The sequence below is a fragment of the Helianthus annuus genome, chromosome 13 (genome assembly GCF_002127325.2).
Source record: "Helianthus annuus cultivar XRQ/B chromosome 13, HanXRQr2.0-SUNRISE, whole genome shotgun sequence".
NCBI classification, from domain to species: Eukaryota; Viridiplantae; Streptophyta; class Magnoliopsida; order Asterales; family Asteraceae; genus Helianthus; species Helianthus annuus.
Window position 1 is genome coordinate 49,303,372 of NC_035445.2, and position 22,182 is coordinate 49,325,553.

At 36.2% G+C, this 22,182-nt stretch overlaps 3 protein-coding genes across 7 annotated transcripts; 1 reads left to right on the forward strand and 2 right to left on the reverse strand.

The window, feature by feature from the left end:
• Window positions 1–2,971: 2,971 nt before the first annotated feature.
• On the reverse strand, window positions 2,972–3,895 carry LOC110873933. Its single transcript, XM_022122965.1, has 2 exons — window positions 3,614–3,895; window positions 2,972–3,439 (listed from the first exon to the last, which is right to left on the reverse strand). Exons 1-2 carry the CDS (start codon window positions 3,893–3,895, stop codon window positions 2,972–2,974), a joined length of 750 nt encoding a protein of 249 aa, XP_021978657.1.
• Window positions 3,896–13,453: 9,558 nt separating this feature from the next.
• LOC110871733 (putative uncharacterized protein DDB_G0287975) lies at window positions 13,454–16,511 on the forward strand. The gene is made up of 3 exons (XM_022120457.2): window positions 13,454–13,700; window positions 15,223–15,439; window positions 16,212–16,511. The coding sequence occupies exons 1-3, from the start codon at window positions 13,551–13,553 to the stop codon at window positions 16,238–16,240; spliced, it is 396 nt and encodes a 131-aa protein (XP_021976149.1). The 5' UTR covers window positions 13,454–13,550; the 3' UTR covers window positions 16,241–16,511.
• Window positions 16,512–19,066: 2,555 nt separating this feature from the next.
• On the reverse strand, window positions 19,067–20,897 carry LOC118485433. Of its 5 annotated transcripts, none has more exons than XR_004876095.1 (5): window positions 20,758–20,897; window positions 20,569–20,687; window positions 20,328–20,356; window positions 20,155–20,229; window positions 19,067–20,028 (listed from the first exon to the last, which is right to left on the reverse strand). XR_004876095.1 is itself a non-coding variant. In XM_035981538.1 (5 exons), the coding sequence occupies exons 1-5, from the start codon at window positions 20,783–20,785 to the stop codon at window positions 20,006–20,008; spliced, it is 282 nt and encodes a 93-aa protein (XP_035837431.1). In that variant the 5' UTR covers window positions 20,786–20,897; the 3' UTR covers window positions 19,067–20,005. The 5 variants fall into 5 exon arrangements, 3 of the variants coding, with proteins under 3 accessions (XP_035837431.1, XP_035837429.1, XP_035837430.1); XM_035981538.1 differs by having other exon boundaries at window positions 20,320–20,356; XR_004876096.1 differs by lacking the exon at window positions 20,328–20,356.
• Window positions 20,898–22,182: the final 1,285 nt, after the last annotated feature.

The following is a 22,182-nucleotide window of genomic DNA, read 5'->3' on the forward strand; positions in this document are numbered from 1 at the left end:
TTTGGAACAAAGTTTAACAAACAAACACTGAAGTTTTATTGCATACTACTTTGTACAGAGGATAACAGGAAAAATACACACTAGGATTTATTTATTTACTGGATAGTGATTTTCTACTAGACCCGATTTATTTGGAAATTTAAAGGTTTGCGTTTTCGGCTACGGTAGCTAGCATATAAAGATTTGCCCATTTTTCGTCTAATTGGTCTTCCCAAGGTGGATTATTGTCAAATTCCTGGGTTTCTGGGTTAAACCTAACTTTCTTGGCTTGGGTTTTCTTTTTCTCTTGACCTTTTCTAAGAATTGAATTTCTTTTCTCTGTGGTAAGAGGATTTTCATAGTTTGCTTTACGGACAAAAATCCCTTCTTCTAAATTGGCTGGATATGTGGAGGAAGAGGTTCCTTTCTCTTTGGGTGTAATATCTAATTTGTGATAGATAGCATAAAGCTTTTGTTTACCCATACTGTAACTAGCAAATAATCAGTTAATAAAACATGTAATCACAAAATAACAATTAGAATTAATCAATAGACTAAAATCAATAGTAAGCTTAAATCAGTGGCTCTGATACCACCTTATCCCTGTCACGGCCCTTGGCCCCGGTTTGACCCGGTTCAAGAGCCGCGGGACAGGAAACCTGCGGTATCTAATTTAGGCGACAGCGGAAGTCTTTTAATACAGAATCTTTAATACTGGAAAATGCTCGTTTATTAAATTATATAAAGTTTAGGGATAAAATCCCATAATTTACAATAAAGCGATTTCACCGGGAAATCTTTATTTTCAAAACATATTTCTTTATTTATTTATATTGAGCCACTTCTCAAGCTGGTAGTGCTTCACGGCACTTTTCTTAGCTCACAACAGATCACCTGAAACATGTTTGAAAAAGATTTTGTCAGCGGGGAAATACTGAGTGAATCATTCAGTTTACTAAAACGACTCATTTGTTATAATCTACAGTATTAAGAGAGATTACAATGTTTCTGATATCAAACCAACTACCCACAGTATTTGTCACTCGAATCTTTACGGTGACTGTGGTCATATCACCATTGGCTGCCCCAATGAATGACGAATATCACTAAATTTTGGTTCGCCCACCTAAAGTGATAACAACAGTAGTAATGTGCACAATACCCCACATACCGGCTGTAATTTGGTGATTACATAAACTTAATCACTGTAATTATAACTCTGAAAATAATTTGGAGTATTGTAAAACAGTTGATAAAAAGAGAATGACTCACATTGTAGTTTTAACGAGCAAAGTATAAGCCTACTGATTAGCCTGGATTAACCTATTTTAACAACAATGCACACACAAACGGGTTAGTAACTAATACGGCAGTTACGTCAATTCACGAGATTAAACCCTCACAACAATTAGTACGGTGCAATACTTAATAATTCAATCGGATTCACAACGAATAACAGAGCATAGTCCGAATTCGAACAGCACTCAAATATTCAAGTCGAAATCACGACGAAAAATCAAAGTACAAGCTCAATTTGAGCAGCACTCCGACAATCGTTGGATAGTTATAATCGATCGGACGTTGAATCGTAATAGCGATCGAGTTATTACCCTGATTGCGGCAGCACTTCGTGATCGTGTGTGTGTTGTGAACTGTTTTGAGTATAACTCGACGTACACAGAAGCTATTTACGTCGTTCTAACAACAGATTTCAAGTGCCAAGGTCGGCTATTTATACTGATTTTTGGGACTTGCTTACGGACCGTATGCCACTTCCCTTACGGTCCGTAAGGGAAGCAGTCTATATATAGGCGCCTAGGTTCGGGACTAGCTATGCTGAGTTGACAGTTTTATGAATTTCTAAATTGCCAACGATTTAAAGTGATAATCGTCCAACTAGGGTTTACCCCCCTGAGTTTTAGGGGCCCTGATCCTGATTCCGATTGTTCTGAAAATTTTAGGGTTAATGCAGAATTACTTGGGTGTCTCAATTAGGGTTTTCTTAATAGAAAATTATCATTCTAATTATTAATTCTAGTGAGAGTTGTTACAGTGTGAGAATGAATTTATAGAATTGAGTGAATTTAGTAAATGTTTCAGATTTAAAGCGTAATGGATAAACCCAAGTAAAGTTGGTAAAATCGTCGATAAGAACCATGTAATATTTGTAACCATGTTTACTTTGCAAAGGTGAGGTCCATAAATCACAGTGGACGATGTCGAATGGTATTAAAGTATTGGAATTTGACAAATGAAACGACAACCTTTTATTCTTTGAAAGTTGACATGAATGACAAACAAACGAAGTACTAAGTTTATTGCAAGGAATTAAACTTTTCGATCTTAATAAATCCATGATATAAGATCCTGGATGTCCTAGTCGATTATGCCAAAAGTTAAATGAAGACGAAACATGAAATGTGGTTGTCGTAGATGTAGCCGGGGCCGTGAGCGGATAGAGTGGACCGGTACTATTGTGTCGACTCAGGATCTTCCCAGTCTTGTAATCCTTCACAGAAAAACCATATGGATCAAATTCGATAGAAACATAATTATCGACAGTAAGTTTACGAACAGATATTAGGTTTTTGACTATGTGTGGGGTGTGGAGGATATCTTTAAGGTAGATAGGGGTATTGGTATGGTTTAAGGTAGTATGACCTGATCGAAGAACTGGTACACGATTGCCATTACCAACCAAAACAGATTTAATAGAATTAACAGTTGGATTAGTGATCATACCTGATTCGTTAGTGAGATGAGACGTAGCACCGGTGTCCATGAACCATTGGTCCTCTACGGGTTCCATAGCCATGGCAGAGAAAGCAGCTTCAAGTTCAGAAGGATCCAGTGGGTTAACATCGCTTAGGTGGGTCTGGGGTGGTTCGGAGTTAGGCTTGGGTGAGTAGGATTTGTTTGTAGGTGGTGTCTAAGGTGCGGCCCAGCCCGCTGTTGTGGGGTAAGGGCATGGTGGTGGCTGGTATGGGCTAGCCTAATATGGGGCCCAGTATGGTGACGGTGGTGGGTGATATGGGCCGGCCCATGGAGGGCGCTGATTGGGTTGTGGGGGTCTGCTTGTGCACTGGGCCGAATGCGAGTTGTGGGCTGTGGTGGATGATTGATTGGGCTGAAGGCGATGGTTTGCATTGGGTCGAGGGTTGGATCGGTTGTTGGGCCTGTTATTATTTGGTCTGTTTGGGCCGTTTCTATTTAGCTGGCGATTGTAACTGGATCCAGTATTATGAATGGCTGCATGAGCTTCAGGCACCGGCCCTAGAATGGACGAGTTGTCACGCGCGGCATGACGGTCAGCCTCAAGATTGAGCATTTCAACAGCATCGTCCCAAGAAGGTAGAGTTTGATTGATGTGAGCGGCAGTAATATCAAACTCGGATGGTAAGCCACGAACAAGTTGAATGACTAACCTCTTTTCGGTGATCGGACTTCCCACATCTTTCAACTGATCATACAATTCCTTGAGTCATTGGCAGTAAGCATCTAGAGAGGGCATGGATTGAAGTTTGAGATTGACAAGTTGGTGCTCTAGAGCGGCCGTACGAGATCCTTTGTTGCTGTGAAAGATATTTTTAATGCGATTCCAAGCTTCAAGGGCTGTGGACTCGGGTTATAGAACGCGAGCCAAGAGGTCGTCTGCAAGTGTTCCGTAGATCCACTGGAGGACGATCGCGTCTATTTCCATCCAGTTTCCATACGCTGGGTCTTCTTCGCCGGGAGGTTTTGTACCATCGATATGGTCCAAGACCTTGTACCCGCGAGCATGCAACTGAAATAGCTTAACCCACGACGAATAGGTTACCTTCTTGCCATCCAAAATTCTGACTTTGTTTTGGATGTTGGTCACGGTGTAGACGGGATGAAGTGTTTCGGGTTTTGTCGGAGCAGTTTTATCACCCATGGTTAAATGATTGAAGGTATATCAGACCGTAGTCTGAAGAAGAAGAAACGAAGGGAACGAAGAAAAGAAGAGATTGAAGGTATGGAGCTTCAAAGCTCTGATACCATGTGATTTGTTAGAATAAAGGGGAATATTTTCGAATGAATTTGAACTGGTACAAGGAAAGAGATATATACTAGCACATACCTAACTAACATCCACTAATTTAGCTTATCTATTTTAGGTAAATATAATACAAATAAATTACAATAAAATTACAATATTCTATTGGCTCCAATTGTGTATGTGTTACGTTAACACAAGAATCAACACTAGTGTAGCTTGCGAACTAAGTGAACTAATCCTGACCATACACGTGTGTAGATCAATGGTCAAGATTTGATGTTGAAATACACTAATGTATTTTACGATTTGATGATGAGATCCTGGCCATACACGTGTGTAAATCAATGGCCAGGATTTGTTCACTCAATTCGCAAATACACTAGTGTTCACTCTAAAACCCCACCATAAGAGTTATATATATTTTGTTATATTGAATTTATCAACATGTTTAGCAAAAACCAAACAATATAGTTGTCCCATATAGCGACATCAGCTTTTTTCATTAGAAAATTACTTATAATACAAATGGATAATTTTTTTTAAATAGTTTTAACTAGTATTAAGTGCCTCGTGTTGCGAAGAAAGAAAAAAACACCGGAGGATACGATTAAGGTTCTTAATGTTTCTTTCGGACCCCTCCCCCATAAAGACCACGTCATCCGCATAACACAAATGAGATATAGTAGGATCCCCATTTAGTATAGATACCCCGGTGAAGATGCCTCAATCTAAAGCCCTTTACATAATCGCGTCAAGGCCTCCAAAGCAAGGATAAAGAGGAATGGGGATAAAGGATTGTCACGGCCCCCGACCCGGTTTGACCCGTTTCAGGAGCCGTGGGACAGAAATCCCGCGGTATTTAATTTAGGCGACAGCGGAAGTCTTTTTAAAACAGGATCTTTAGTATTAAACTGCTCATTATATAATTTAGGGATAAAACCCAGTAATTTACAATACTGTGATTTCCATGGAAATCTTTATTTTTAAAACATGTTCCTTTATTTATTTACACTGAGCCACTTTTCTAAGCTGGTAGTGCTTCCTGGCACTTTTCTTTGCTCACAACAGATTACCTGAAACATGTTTGAAAAAGGTTTTGTCAGCGGGGAAATACTGAGTGAGTTCATTCAGTTTTTAGGAAATGACTCATAGTTATAAATTACAGCATAAGAGCGATTACAATGGTTCATATCTTATTTTATTCTGGCTTTCTGTCACAATGGTGACAAGTCACAATGGTGACGATGGTCATACCACTATTAGGTTAATGAACTCTAATAGTGACGTTTCTCCCTAGTAGGTCAATGAACCTAACTGAGAGAAATAGTAATGTGCACAATACCCCACTAACCAATAAATCAAGATATCCACGACTTAGTCCCTGTATTTATAACACTTTTGAAAATAATTTGGAGTATTGTAAAACAATTGATAAAAAGAAGAATGACTCACATTGCAGATTTAACGAGCAGTGTATAAGCCTGCTGATTAGCCTTGATTATTTCTAATCTAACAATAATGCACACAAAACAGGATTAGTGATCAATACAGCAGTTACGATAATTCCCCGAGATCAATTTTGACAATGAATGTCCAAGTGCAATACTTCGGCTCATTTATCAAAATGACAAATGATAAAGTATAGTACTTCAACTCGTATATCGAATTATCGACAACGACAAAGTACAATGCTTCGGCTCATTATCGAATTATCGACAACGATAAAGCATAGCCCAATGTGGGCGGCACTTAGACATTCTTTGAATGTATTGATTCCGGAAACTGAATCGTAATAGCGATCGAGTAATTACCCTGTTCTGTGGCAGCGATTCGATAATTGTGTGTGTGTTGGACTGTTTTGCTTATAACTCGACCTATGTAACTCCGCTTTTCGTCGTTTCAGTGCCAAAATTCAAGTCCCAACCCCTGCTATTTATACTGAGATTTTGACACCGTCGCGTAGCGCGAGGGGTACCCCCTTAGCCGTCGCGCTACGCGAGTGACCACCCTATTTTCATAGGGTAGCCCTTCGTGCAGGTAGGCTTGCTGTGTTGTCAGTTTCTTAAAATTCGATTTTTATAATTAGTTATGAAGATAATCGTTGGCTAGGGTTTATCCCCCCCTGAGTTTTAGGGGCCCTGACCCTGATTCTGAAAATTCTGAAAATTTTAGGGTTTGTGTAGAATCACTTGGGTGTCTCAATTAGAGTTTCCTTAATAGCTAATTACTATCCTAATTAGGGATTTTAGTGACAGTTGTTACATCCTCCCCACCTTAAGAAAAATCTCGTCCTCGAGATTCACTGAAATAGATGAGGGTATTTTCACTTCATCTCTGATTCCAGTTCCCAAGTGTACTCTTGTTCTCTTCTGGATTCCCATTGGACTTTCACTAACACTAGTTGTTTGTTTTTGAGAAACTTAATCTTCCGATCTTCTATTTGTAGGGGTTTCTCTATCATTTATCTCTATATCTTGAAGAGGTACTACCAAGGATTCGTCTGATAGACGTTTCTTAAGATTGGATACATGAAATACATCATGTACTTCAGCTAATTCTTCTGGTAGTTGTAAATGATAAACTACTGGTCCTATGTGTTGGATTACTGGTAATGGTCCTACGTATAAGAGACTTAGCTTCTTCTCTTATCGAATAAATTCCTTTCCAAGGAAATACTTTCAATAGCATTTTTGTCTCCAACTTGGACTTCGACGGCTTTTGTTTATTATTTGTATAGTTCTTCTAACCGTCTTCAGCCTTTCCTTCGTGATACTAAATATCATAGTCGTAGTCATCGAGGATTTCCCTTTTTCCTCATGTTTAATTCTTGTTGCTCAAATATATATCTTAAAATCTTATGACCCATATGGATAGTAAGCTTGCTTAGATAATATTTCCTAATCTTAAGGATAACTTGTGGTTTCTAATTTTTAGGCTTACAAGTGGTAAGGCTTTCTTCGTGCTTTTGCAATTACTTTGATGCATACACAATTACCTTTTTGTGTCGCATTACCATATATCCAAATTTTAACTTTGAAGCATTACCGTATACTTTAAAATCTTCTGTTCCTTCTGGTAAGGCTAGCTAGAGGCTTCTTTTTGTTTAGGTTCTTATTTAGAATTAACTGTGTTAACTTAGTTAAGGATGTATCTATCTAAAAGAATCCTTAATAAACTGCCTATAGTATCCGACTAAATTTTACAAAATACTTACTTTCCATTTAAAGATTGCGAACTCTTCCATTGCTATCTTAGCAGAATCTAAGTGAATATCTTCATGATTTATCATGTGACCTTACGTGGTTTATTTCCTATAATCATAAATACTTCTCCGGCGGTTACCTGGATTTTCTATAAAGTTCTTATCACAGAGAATTCGAGTAGGGTTGGCTACTAACTAATCTATTTTTAATACAACATCAAACTCGGCTAATTTCATAGGAATTAGGTTAGCGAAGAATTATATGACCTGAGAGTTATATTTTCCTTTTTGCATGTTTTGACTGTAAAGATTTGTCTTAAGTTGACAGAATGAAGTATTTATAAAACTTTAGTGTGTATCAGAGTCAGTTAATACTTTTTGTGTAAACGTTGTAACCTAGGACGTACCGGCTATTACATCTGGAATGAGCTCTGTTTCCTGAGCAGTCAATTGAAAGGCTCTTGCATTCCTTTTTGCTTCTTCTGCAGGTTTGGCTTTAGTGTCAGATGGTTTGTTCAGTTTTGGACAATTTGGCCTAAGATGTCCAGTTTCTCCACAGTTGTAACAAACTGAAAATTTCTTCCTCCTGCAGTCTTCTTCCTGATGCCCCGGAATTTTGCAAAAATTGCAGTATCCTTTGCATCTTCCAAAATGCTTTCTTTTGCAAAAATTGCAAAATGAACTAGTAGAAGATTGCCCATTCCCTCCTTTCTTAAAATCGTTATGGTTATCCGAACGGATTACCTGGGTAATCTTTTGGGCTACTTCCTTCCTTCTATTTTCTTCTCTTGTCCGTACTAGTTCGTCAGTCAGAGTATTGGCTAAATCTACCGCATCATCAATTGTGCGAGGTTTCGCAGCCTTGACGATGTTACGGATTTCAGAAATCAATCCCCAAATATATCGAGAAATAAGTACTGGCTCTGGCGAAGCCAGGGTTGGTACTACTCGAGCATATTCGAAGAATGTCGTAGTATACTTTCGACAATCTACATCAACCATTCGGTGGGTTAAAAACTTGTTTGTCATTTGTTCTTTTTCATATTCGGGACAGAATTTTCTTTCTACCAAGCTCTTAAATTCTTCCCAGTTCATAGCATACGCCATCCTTCTTCCTTTTGATTGTAACACCGTATTCCACCATTCTAGCGCTCCTTCTTTGAAAAGGTTTGATGCGTACATGACCTGATCATCCTGAGCACATTTACTTATGGCAATTACTGCCTCAGTTTTCTCTAACCAACGTAGTGCCGCAGTCGCTCCTTCGTTGCCTGAAAACTCAGATGGTTTACAAGCAAGAAATTCCTTGTAAGTGCAACCAGGCGTTGCAACTTTCATTTTCTTAGGGAGCGGCGCTGGTTGTGGTTCATTGTCATGATTAACATGATTATTGCCTCCGTTTACGCTATTACTGAAGTTATCTTCAGAAATACGTTTGCTAGGAACGGGTTGTTGTGGTTCTATTGGATTTTTAACAGCAGCAACGATGGCTGGAATAGCGTTGGCTATCCCTTGAGCTATCATTGTTGGAATAGTGTTGGCTATCCCTTGAGCAACGATATTTTCTATATCCTGCCTAGTCATATATTGATCCCCCGGTTGTTGCTCAGAATCATTAACCTCATTAACTGGTTCATTATTAGCGTTTTCCATTTGACAACTAAGTTATAGATAAATAATTAGTATACAAGAAATAATCCAATATCACACTTAATTGCACATAATCATGTATACGAACAAAATTTGTAAATTTTCTAAAATTTCATGCTTCTATATACAACTGTTTTATTATTTATCTTACACATACTGATTTTACTATTATTTTTACACAATAACAGTTTCATAAATCCCCTATCCTTTTTGTCAACGATATTCTAGTAACTGTGTTCCCTCTTATCATAGTTCCAGGAGATTTGTCCCCCAGTCTCTTGGATCCTATTCCCAGTATCCATTAGTTCTTCACCAAAGCGAAGTTCAGTCTTATTCTTGTTACTCATTGGTGGATTTGGTAAAGGTTCTAGATGGAACTTGAGGAAAAAGCTTATAGGGATAGTTTTGTAACTGTATTTCATTAATTAACCATTCGTCTATTTGCGAGTGGATTGAAGGGTTTGGAATAGATGGTTCTAAGTTCATTGGTAGTGGTGTTTCAAGAGAGCAATTAAAAATATTTTCATTAACAGGCTTAATAGTATTATGGCTTGCCATTATAGAATCTAACTCTTCCTGAGATGGTAACTTTTCAATTTGCCTAGAACTTTCCTCAATTTCTATTTCCTTGGGCTTGGGTTTCTCGAGAGGTAAAGCATCGAACTCTATAGGTTCTTCTATATCTGGTATATACCTATTGAAATCTCTGGAAACTTCTACTCTTACTGGATAGAGATTTAAATTCTGAAGGGCCTCAGACATGTTACTCATGCTGTTTAGCAAAAATAGACATAGTCAGAATTCATAAAATTTATAGAAAACTTTTTAAATATTAGTTCCTACTGGGTATTATTGAAATTTACATCATACGAGGTTTTATTTTATGATTTTCTTGATAAGACTTCTAGATTGTAGATAATAAAGGTACTAATACTTGAGTCAAATTATTTAAGAATTTGCATGACTTACTACATTGACTAGCATATAAAGATCTGCTCATACTGTACACAATTAGTCAGATAAATAAACAATTAATCACAAAATAGTAATTAATGGAAATTAAGTATTTTCTAAATACTTAATTGGCTTAAATCAGTGGCTTGAGAAGTGGCTCTGATACCACCTTATTTCTGTCACGGCCCCCGACCCGGTTTGACCCGTTTCAGGAGCCGTGGGACAGAAATCCCGCGGTATTTAATTTAGGCGACAGCGGAAGTCTTTTTAAAACAGGATCTTTAGTATTAAACTGCTCATTATATAATTTAGGGATAAAACCCAGTAATTTACAATACTGTGATTTCCATGGAAATCTTTATTTTTAAAACATGTTCCTTTATTTATTTACACTGAGCCACTTTTCTAAGCTGGTAGTGCTTCCTGGCACTTTTCTTTGCTCACAACAGATTACCTGAAACATGTTTGAAAAAGGTTTTGTCAGCGGGGAAATACTGAGTGAGTTCATTCAGTTTTTAGGAAATGACTCATAGTTATAAATTACAGCATAAGAGCGATTACAATGGTTCATATCTTATTTTATTCTGGCTTTCTGTCACAATGGTGACAAGTCACAATGGTGACGATGGTCATACCACTATTAGGTTAATGAACTCTAATAGTGACGTTTCTCCCTAGTAGGTCAATGAACCTAACTGAGAGAAATAGTAATGTGCACAATACCCCACTAACCAATAAATCAAGATATCCACGACTTAGTCCCTGTATTTATAACACTTTTGAAAATAATTTGGAGTATTGTAAAACAATTGATAAAAAGAAGAATGACTCACATTGCAGATTTAACGAGCAGTGTATAAGCCTGCTGATTAGCCTTGATTATTTCTAATCTAACAATAATGCACACAAAACAGGATTAGTGATCAATACAGCAGTTACGATAATTCCCCGAGATCAATTTTGACAATGAATGTCCAAGTGCAATACTTCGGCTCATTTATCAAAATGACAAATGATAAAGTATAGTACTTCAACTCGTATATCGAATTATCGACAACGACAAAGTACAATGCTTCGGCTCATTATCGAATTATCGACAACGATAAAGCATAGCCCAATGTGGGCGGCACTTAGACATTCTTTGAATGTATTGATTCCGGAAACTGAATCGTAATAGCGATCGAGTAATTACCCTGTTCTGTGGCAGCGATTCGATAATTGTGTGTGTGTTGGACTGTTTTGCTTATAACTCGACCTATGTAACTCCGCTTTTCGTCGTTTCAGTGCCAAAATTCAAGTCCCAACCCCTGCTATTTATACTGAGATTTTGACACCGTCGCGTAGCGCGAGGGGTACCCCCTTAGCCGTCGCGCTACGCGAGTGACCACCCTATTTTCATAGGGTAGCCCTTCGTGCAGGTAGGCTTGCTGTGTTGTCAGTTTCTTAAAATTCGATTTTTATAAATAGTTATGAAGATAATCGTTGGCTAGGGTTTATCCCCCCCTGAGTTTTAGGGGCCCTGACCCTGATTCTGAAAATTCTGAAAATTTTAGGGTTTGTGTAGAATCACTTGGGTGTCTCAATTAGAGTTTCCTTAATAGCTAATTACTATCCTAATTAGGGATTTTAGTGACAGTTGTTACAAGGATCCCCTTGCCGGAGTCCCCAGGAGGGTTGAAATTCCGAAGTAGGAGACGCATTCACTAAAATAGAGGCCTGACTCGACTTTAGGCACGACCCAACCCATTTCTTCTACAACAAAGGAAAGTTCATCGCCTTCAAGTTACACAATAAGAATTTTCAATTGACCGAGTCATAATCCTTCTAAAGTCAATTTTAAAAATAAGCACCTCATTAGTACTTTTCACTCACGACATGATTTTATTCACAATTAAAGACCCATCCAAAATAGATAAGTCTATGTTAGGGTTAAGATCAAATACAAAGGATAAAATAAATAAGAAGGGTAAGAAGGATTCTAGCCCATTGATCTTAGATTTGGAGGGTTGAGATTAGTTGTAGGGAAAAGAAGATAATAGAAGAGCATAAAGGGAATCCTACATTTATGGATTTTCTCTCTCCACATGCAAGACACATGCCAATTCCTTCATCGATTTAAAACGTCCATAACTTTTTCATATGACATTTTTTTAAAAAAATTTCACCATAATAACGAGCGTTTTTTATCTTTAATATGAGTACCATATTATCATATAAAAATAAAATAAAAAAATTCATTTTTACTGGGTTTTTTTTTTCATTGTGTTAAAGGTTCAGGTCATTGTGTCTTTTAACCGGGTTTTGGTCAGTAGAGTTTTTATATATTGTGTTATTATCAAAACCTATAACACCATGTTAATTTGGGTTCTATCCATTGCGTTTTTATAAGAACATATAGCACAATAAATGACACAATGAAGATGGTGTTATACCTGGGTTTTCTATAAATTGTGTTATTAGTTCAGGTCATTGTGTTTTAATATGTTGTCCATTGTATTTTAATAATTTGTTCAATTTTTTTATTATCTTTGTTGATTGTGTTTTAGTTTGTTGTGTATTGTGTTTTTAGTTTGTTTTCCATTGTGTCTTCATCTGCTCTCCATTGTGTCTTTTATCTGTTGTCATTAATTGTGTCTTGTATCTGTTGTCATCAATTGTGTTTGTATTTAGTTTGATACTTATTGTGTTGTATGTTATCGCCATTGTGTTATACGTTATGGTCATTGTGTTTTAGCATGTTGTCCACTGTGTCTTTATCTGTTGTAATTGATTGTGTTTTTGATCTACTTTACATTGTGTTTTACATCATGTCCATTGTGTAATATGCAACTGGGTTTTTGAATTTTTTTTGAAAAATATAACAATATGGTACTCATATTAAAGATAAAAAACGCTCGATTTTATGGTATAATTTTTTAAAAAACAAATGATGTACAAAAAAGTTACGAGCGTTTAAAAATTGGGGGGGGGGATAACATGTGACTTGCATGTGCATATTCTCTTTCCTCTTGTAGACAAAATTACCCGTTCCATTTAATTCCTCCTAGGACACTTGTCACTCTCTGGTGACTTCTTACTCTTCTTGTTTTTAAATACTTTGTATTATAAGACCATGTGTAGTGGGGCATTATAAGGCAAAAAAAAAAAAAAAAAAAAAAAACGCCCCCTTCCCCATTACATAGGGCATTATTTTTGAAAAAAAATTGGTGGGGCATTATATATAAAACGCCTAACATGGTTTGTGGAATGGTTGACTGGGTTTGACCCACCAATGAGAAAATAGTTTGCTTTTTGTTGTTTAATGATTGGAAGGGGCATTATCAGGCATTATTCCCACTACGCCACTTTTGCCACATGTCGAATAATGCCCCATGGTAGGGGCATTATTTTGTTTAACCACTACACATGGTCTAATTGAACCCGTCTATGTTAATATTTTTATTTATGTTTTTGTGTAAAATATACTTGTGTACATGTAAAAAATATGAAAATAAAAATACTGTAGTAGCCAGCACAACCGAGCTTGAGTTGGCTCAAGCTTTTTACCAGTCAAACTTCAGCTTGACTTTTCAGCTCAATAAATTAAACAAGCCAAATCAAACCGGTTTTTGCTCGAGCCCAATCTAGGCTCAGCTCGGCTCAATATAAAATCAGTTTCCCGCCAAATCTATTCCCAATAGATAGGTAGAAGGCATTCGAAACCCTAGAAAACTTTGATCTCAAATTCAGCGAGGCCTAATTGATATGGAGATTAAATTGAAGTGTAGCTGCGGCGAATCGAGTTGTTTGGAATGGGCAATCATCGAAGTGCAAGGTGTTGTTGAAGTTCAACCGGCATTTCAAGATCGCACGCAAAATCTCCAGATCGGTATTCTCTGCCGCCCTTCTTCTCAGGTATTTGTGTCTACACTTGTTCCAATTGTATAACTACTTACTACTTGATGATTGATCGATTATAGCTTGCTAATTTTACTTTCAGTGGTTGATTTACCAGCACTAAACGTCATGTATATTGTTTAGTCCAACTTTGTTTCTGCAAATTTGGTTGTTAATTATGTGAAGATTGTTAGATGTTAAACAAGTTGTAATTACTATTTTTTGAACAAAGTCTCAATTAGGGGTTTTTGGTAGAGGTTAAAGTATTTATTAACATTGGTCATTGATGGCTTAGTAATTTAGGGATGTAAGCGAGTTGAGCCGAGATCGAGCTTGTTTAGTTTACAAGAGCTCGAGCTCGGCGTGTGTTTTGCTCTATTTCTAAAACTTGAGTCGGCTTGTTTATTATTAGTTAACTAACTTGTACACAAGTATAACTAACTAACTATTTCAGCAATTTACTCGGTATAGAGTAAATTGCCAAAATCTTTCCTGAGGTTTGGACATGTTTGCCACTTTCATCAAAAACAACTTTTTGTACCATATTGCCCTTCGTTTTTGGGATTTTTTTGCCATTTTCATCCAAATGTCTAATTTGCTTTATATTTTCTGTGGATGAAAATGGCAAAAAATCTCAAATCCCAGGGACAATTTTGGCAAAGAAAAGTTAAACGTTTGGATGAAAATATCAAAAAATAACAAAAGTGAGTGGCAATATGGTACAAAAAAGTTGTTTTGGATGTAACTGGCAAACACGCCCAAACCTCAGGGACTATTTTAGCAATTTACTCAGTATAATTTATATAATTATAATTAACAAAATAAATATTTCTTAGTTAGTTTTATCATAATTTTATATATGATGACTAAAATTATATAAAGAGTAAAATGCCAAAATGGTCTCTGAGTTTAGGCCACTTTTGCCACTTCAGTCAAAAAATGAAACTTTTTGTATTAGGATTCCCATGGTTTCATGTTTGTTGCCATTTTCATCCAATTGGCAGACTGAGTTAGAATTTTTTTGTTAACTTCTCTATTTTTTTGTCATTTTCCTCGTTTAGTTAAAATATATTATGGCATAAAATGATGAGTATACCCTTAATTTAAATGAGGAAACCGATAAAAAGGGGGAAGTTAACAGAAAATTCTAACCCAGTTTGCCAATTGGATAAAAATGGCAACAAAAATGAAACCTCAGAGACCCAGATACAAAAAGTTTCATTTTTGGACTGAAGTGGCAAAAGTGGCCTAAACTCAGGGACCATTTTGGCATTTTACTCTTTTTACATATTATATAAATAATAATAGGCTCATTTAGGCAACTTGAGCTCTATAAGTGAAGCTTTGGGCCCAGGCTCATTTATTAAACAAACTTATTTTTAGGCTCGAGCTTGTTTAAGCTTGGCTTGATTCGAGCGTTTAGTGAGCTGGTCTCGAGTAGCTCACGAGCGGCTTGGCTCATATACACCCTCTACTGATGTGGTTGTTTTGATTTTCTTTTTATCTATAACATCTAAACTTGCTGACTTAATTGGTCCAGGAAAGTTACACTTTTACTGTTGGTTATCATGAGCTGAGTGGGTCAAAGATCCCCTTGAAGAAACCATTGCTTGTTTTGAAGAAGAAGATTATAAAATCTGATATGGAAATAGATCAGAATGATGATAGCCTTAATTCATCAAGGGTGGAATTGGAAGTTACCGGTATTATTCGTCACCGGATTTTGTTCAAGACCCGACCAAAGGCTCTCATTTCTGGTAAGATGCAACCCTTTGTTAAGTTTTGCTCAACTTTCTCAAGTATGATTGAAGCACACACTATTGTTAGCTACTTTTTGTGTTAATCATATAAAAAAACTAAGAATAGACCCGCTTTCTGCATGAGGTGATTATAAATTATATATTACAAATGTAGCCACCTGCCTGGCGCAAACTGTGATTTAGGGGTGTTTGGGGTTGAGTTTTGAAGGAGATTTTTATTGAGTTTTGAAATCGTAAATAATCAGTTTTGAGTGTTTGGGTAAAAAAAAAATTAAAAAATTGATTATTTGCGTTTAGAAAGTTACAAAAAGCAGTTTTCCAAAAGCAGCTCCCCCCCCCCCCCCCCCCCTCTACTGCAACAAAACGCAGTTTTCCAAAAAATGATTATTTGCGTTTAGAAAAGGATTTTCACTTATTTATTTTTTTAAATATATATTTGCCAAACACTCAAATAGTTGATTATCTGATTATTGTGATATCAAGCAACATAATCAAATCCAAACACTATCTTTCAACATCACGTTTTGTTATAGTTAATTATCTGATTCTGATTATTCAAAACGCATAATCTATTTTCAAAACTCAACCCCAAACACCCTCTTACTTTATCTCGTTAGTTACATGCATCGTACTCTTAGCATAACACGTATTAATGGGTTTGACCTAGAAAGTCAAAGTGTAAAATGACTTGAGCATTTGCATTTGATTTTGGGTGTTCAATTTCAAGTTTTGATCTTTGTAACAAATGAAGAATCATTTTCTGTTACAGAACCACAACCTGCGGTGAAGAGAAAGTAAGTGCACCATCTCCTGTTGTTGAAAAGTAAATTTGACTTGCATGAAGAATTTTGGACAGAGGTTCATATTTGGTGCTATTCAACTGAAGTGAGTTTCAGTCTTATGATGATGTTTTTTTTTTGTTTTCAATACTGTTAAATTTATACGAGTTAACTCGAACCTAATGTTGTTTGGTTCTTGACATCTATGGATATGCGTCATCTTTTTTCACAAACGTAGATTATATCAATCATATTCTTGTGGTGTTAGACGACGTGGTTGCCACTAAAAACTTGTACTTATTCATCTATTTTTTTTACCACCAATTCGTTTTCAGATTAGATAACAACTGGCATGATCTGCTATCAACCCGACTTGTAGGTCGTGTTAGTTTGTAAAAAGAAACAACTTTATTGGATTTGTGTGTATATATCAATGTATTTGAACATATTAACTTAGAGCATTAATGGCATAGACATGTAGAAGAAAGAACTCGTATACTCATATATGAATACGGGTCAGAAAGCTTAGCAACTTACAAGTGACCCGTATTCAATATGATATCAACACCAGATTGCTCGCACTAGATGAGAGCATTTTGAAACCCTTTTATTACATATAAATATATCTTCCAATAATCCGATATACATGAACCTTATAAAGGCTTATAGCATGAGTGCACACATAATTGTAGACTATAAGTTTGGGAACCAACTGAAACCTAGTAATATACAGAAAATAAAAAAAATATATATAAGAATTGCATTTGTACATGATTACTAGCAGGGTTATTAATGGTTTATTTCTTGATTTTTTTTTTCCTGTTTTTTGTTCGAGCTTAAGTTTTTTTAATGTGTTGTCATAAACATTTTTAAGTTATCACATGTTATTACTTCACAATATCATTCTAACTCCTAAACTTTTTGTAAACATTTACATTTCCCAAGTTGATGAGGTATGCCCTGTTTGTCATAAGGCGTGTTTGGATTCCTTTGGGGAGCATGCAGTTTATTGTAGAGAGCTCACAGGGTTCTAATACCGACATGATTTAGTTAGGGATGTCTTTTTTGATATATTCAGGTGCGTTGGTATTTCTGCTAAGAAAGAGGCACCCGTTAATTTCTTAACAGACCCGTTGGAAGGGAGATCTACCCTTCGACCAGCCCACATTCTGGTCTTTGGATGGGTAGGAGGAAAACATGCCTGCGTGGATCTAACAGGGGTTTCCCCGCTTATGGGTTTAGGGGGTAGTGCTTTCACGGTGGGTCAGGCTGCTTTAAAGGCTGCTTCGGGTAAAGTGACCAAACATGAGAAAGCGTGCCTTGACAACCAACACGTGTTTATCCCATTTGCTTTTGATACTTTTGGTTTTCTGGCGCCAGAGGCTGTGGACCTAGTTAGTCGAGTTCAAAGGGTCATGCATGGTAATGTTATGACCCCGAGATCTATGGACGTAGTTTTTAAAAGGCTTAGTTTTGCGATTCAAAAAGGGGTAGCGGCGCAGCTTGTTGCCCGTTTACCAACTATCTCGATGTAAATTCAAAAGTAGTGTCATATAATATAACTAGGTTATCACCCGGGATTGCTTCCCGGGCTAGAGAAAGTTACTTATATTATTATTATTATTATTTTGTTAATTCATAAACTTGACGGTAAGGGTTTTGTTATGTGAAACCCACAAGATTTAAATGACAAAAAAACAAAGAAATGGGTCTCTGAAAAAGATCAAAGCGTCTTCATTTCCTTCGAACGGTCACAACATGTGGCTTGGCTTACACCTCAGACTCGTAACACACATAAGGATAACTTGTGTAATTAAATTATAATGAACTTACAAAAATAAAACTAAAATGAATTAATGTTGTCTTGCGTGCTGGGTTTCGCATACTACACACATAAAACAACCAATGTTTATGCTTGGGTTTCCGTCCCACGGTGTGTTACCTCAGAGAGTGTTCGGCTCTTGTGGTGGCACAACGGCTGTCAAGTGGCAGTCGACGGTATGGTTTCCCAGGGAAACGCCCAAGCCAAACTCTGAAACCAACGTAGGCCCAATTAAGACAACATAGTCTGGCGGTTTCAAAAAATATTTATATTTGTTGAAATTTCATAAATTTCCTGGTATGAATCAGAATTTCACTACAATTTGATTCATAAATTTCATATAGATAATCAAAGGAACATGAAAACCAACTTTATTATCTAATAAGATAAAAAGGTTGTTAAAGATTCTACAAAAGCATAAACCGAATCTACTCGATCATCATAATGTAGAAGATTATGCAAAAAAAAAAAAAAAAAAAAAAAAAGAAAGAAAGGAAGAACTCTATGAATTCCTTTTATTAAGAATAAACAAATAAAATTGTATTTCTATATCAGCCTACGCCTGTAAGTGAACAATATTGTTGAAGAAAACTTGCTCTGCATTTTCATTCCATAGAGCATGATATGATTCAAGTTTAGACACATTAGGAAGCCTGACTGTAGTAAATTCATCCAAACCAAAAAGATATATATGAAAATAAATCAAATATCTTCTAGAAACATGTAATAATGAGAAAGTAAAACACATAATTCAAGAGAAAAAACAATAAGTTGAGTTTTTCACCTTTATAACAGAAGTTTCTCTGCTCATAACATCCCCATGTACTTCAAAAATAAGACCGTGCGGTATGGGGGTCGTCTCCCCCCGTCCCGGCTCGTCCTCGGCGTCCCACACCGGCCCCCTGGGCTGCGTCGCGTCCCTCCCGGCGTCTGCAAGACGGAGGCGATGCAAATGGTGGGGCCCTCTCCTCTTTCCCCTTTGACTTCTCTCTCTCCACCTTTATTATATAATATATTATATTGATTTTTATTGTGGGGTTGGGTAGTCCTCCACACCCTTGGGTAGTCCCCAAGGGGATGGTCCTCCTCCCGTGATGACGTGGCGCCTACGTGGCGGGAGGTCTCCAAAGAGACTATCCATTCCATACCCCATTGTCTAAGTTATTTATCATGTTATGAATGCTTATTTCAGTCCAACACCCGTTATTAGATCCCATTACACCAGAAATGACCTTCTGACAGAATTGAAGAAACAAAAGCAAAAGTCTATATGCATTGTCATAACATGTCATGTACACAATGTGACAAAATTATTAATGTTTGACCCATAAACTATCTTTACTTTAACACAGAGTAGTAAACAAAGTAAACTAAAGATAAGAACAATATTATTTTTTAATTATGATTAACGGTATGTAGTCTATGCCTAATAGCGTTAGGTAGTTCATGACAGTTTAAGTTAACTTAATTGGTTACCGTTAATGAAGTTATTACATATGCGTATGAATAGGTTTGTACATGTGTTGCAAACCAGTATTTAATATATGCACTATGTTAGGTGTGCATTTTCATCCGACCCATTACTAAATTCCCTAAAATTTGTTTGAGCTAATGAATGTTTTTAATTCGATAATTCTATCCTTACAACAACAAATGCATAAATTCGATAATTCACACTATGACCCATGACAATATTAATACTGATACACCAGGCCTCATGAAATTTCACTGAATTTAATGGTCTTGTTATTGTATAATTGAAAAGTTTAGGAATAAAGATTAAAGAGACTAACTGACCAACCAAGTTGGGACATTGCGTAACGTAGACTAGGCAAACCAAGTTCAACCATGGTAGTAACATCCTAGAAGGCTAAATACCACCGTTTTGGATTCCGTGATACCGTAACCGAAAGCCATTCACCGATCCTTTCCATTTTGTCACATATACACAACTCAGCGTCGTCAAAACCAAATATTAAAAGAAACTACAAAAACAAAAACAAAAACAAAAGTCAATAAGAAAACACATACAGAGTCATGTTAAGATGATAAATCTATAATTGTAGGGAGTGTTTTAACTCAATAAATTAAATACATCTTGAAAATCTTACCAAACACCATCACTATGTAGCGTCTTCGGAACAGTAGCGGTGGAATTGTATCGACCGAAGGACTGCAACTATCATCTGAATAACAACAAAAGAAGAAGCAAATATTGAAAAACCACAACCCTCCAAAAACATAAATGTTCAATATGACAACTAAAAGCATCCTACAAATATACCAACTCATTCTGTCAAGGGAGGAGTAAACCTGCAAAAGAAAAAAATTCAAGAATGAAAATGTTCAATATGTCATCCGCTGTTAGTTAGGGTTCGAATCAAAACCTATGTCATCAAACAAACCAAGTGTTCATCATTGATAGTCTTCTAAACATAATCCCAATGAATATAACTTTCCATTAAACATAATCATGCGAGTTTAAAGAGGCTAGACAACAAATCGAGAACCCCAAAAAAAGTTACCTCAATTGGTGATAAACAAATCAAGCATACATCAAAAGCATTCCATCTTGATTGAAGCAACCAAATCGCGAGAAACCTAATCGCACAGTACAATAATCGAAAGTCGAAACCCATAACACCTACAAAAAAAAAATCTTACATTGAGCAAACTAATTTCACCAAGAATACTGATTAATAGAAGAAATGTACTTGAAGATGTGAAATAGGTGTTTGACATCAGCAATCACCATTGCAATCACCATTGTCGATTTTTTTAATAAAATGCGTATGCGGCCGCTAGGGTTTTGAGAGAGAAGATAGAGAGAAAAGAATAAAGAGTTTAGAATTTTAGAAACAATTTATAGCCGGGTCAAAATCCGGATCCCGCATAACCCATATTACCATAAAAAATGACCCACCATTTTCCCGCCTAAATCACATCTAAGATGCTCTAATATTACGCCACATCAGCCCAAATTTTTTCATTTATTATATATAATAGATTTATTTATATAAAAAGGGAAAGGCTAGTTATCACATTTTTAAAAATGATTTAGTTTTTTTTTCACGTCTCTAACATGTTATTGGTATTATTTTTATACATTGTATTACCTTAATGTATTTTGTATTCATAAATATTAATCTTATTAGTATGTAGTCTATAGTATCTATACTTTCTATAAAAGGGCAAATACCCCTGACATAAGAAAAGCTGAGGTGACAGCCATAGAGACTGTCCAACAATGTCTTTCTTATGTCATTATTGTATTATAAATCGGAATATATAAAATCACTTTAAAATCTATTTAAAGATCTGACATCAAATCTCTGCCTATATTCATCTATATAAAAGTACAAAACCTTTGTCATCAAAATCTTAGCCCAGATTAAAAATTCAAAATTGTGGCTTCAGATTCAAAATTCAAAATTCAAACCATAAATATAACATACATGAATCTAGCTTCACATTCAAATTTCAATTCATCCCTCTTACTCATATCTGCGGGCATATCTCTCTCTCTCTCTCTCTCTCTCTCTCTCTCTCTCTCTCTCTCTCTCTCTCAAATGCATAGCTTTCATGATTCAGCCTGTTAATCTCCGATTACAGATATTTGTTCAAACATTTGTTGATTCTGTTTACACATCGTTGTTCCAATGAAGCTTCCCATCACACATCAACGTTTCAACATCGTTGCAAGTTGCATGTGCTACCTTCTTTGATGGGAGAGTTGTATGTTAGGTTTATGGCTTATTTTTTTAACTGTAGTTATACTAATTTAATTTGATTATGAAGAAAACAAGTGTTGATAATGTTGATAATTTTTATTAACAGTCACATTTTAGAATATGTTAATATGTATATTGATAGTATTAAATTAAATACATAGAAAGATTAAAAATTGAAATATGCATAAAATATTACACACTACAATTAACACTTGCTAGAATTTCGTAGACTCTCGCCTTCTTCCATGCGATTTCATTCTCTCTTTTGTTTTGCAGATCGGCTAGCATGTCGCAGATTTTCTGATCCTGTTTTAGCAGTTGTGTCATAAACTCTTCTGCATTGTTCTTGAAGTCTGATGGAGGAGAGTGGAGGACTTTATCAAACAATCCGATGCTGTTCCATGTTTT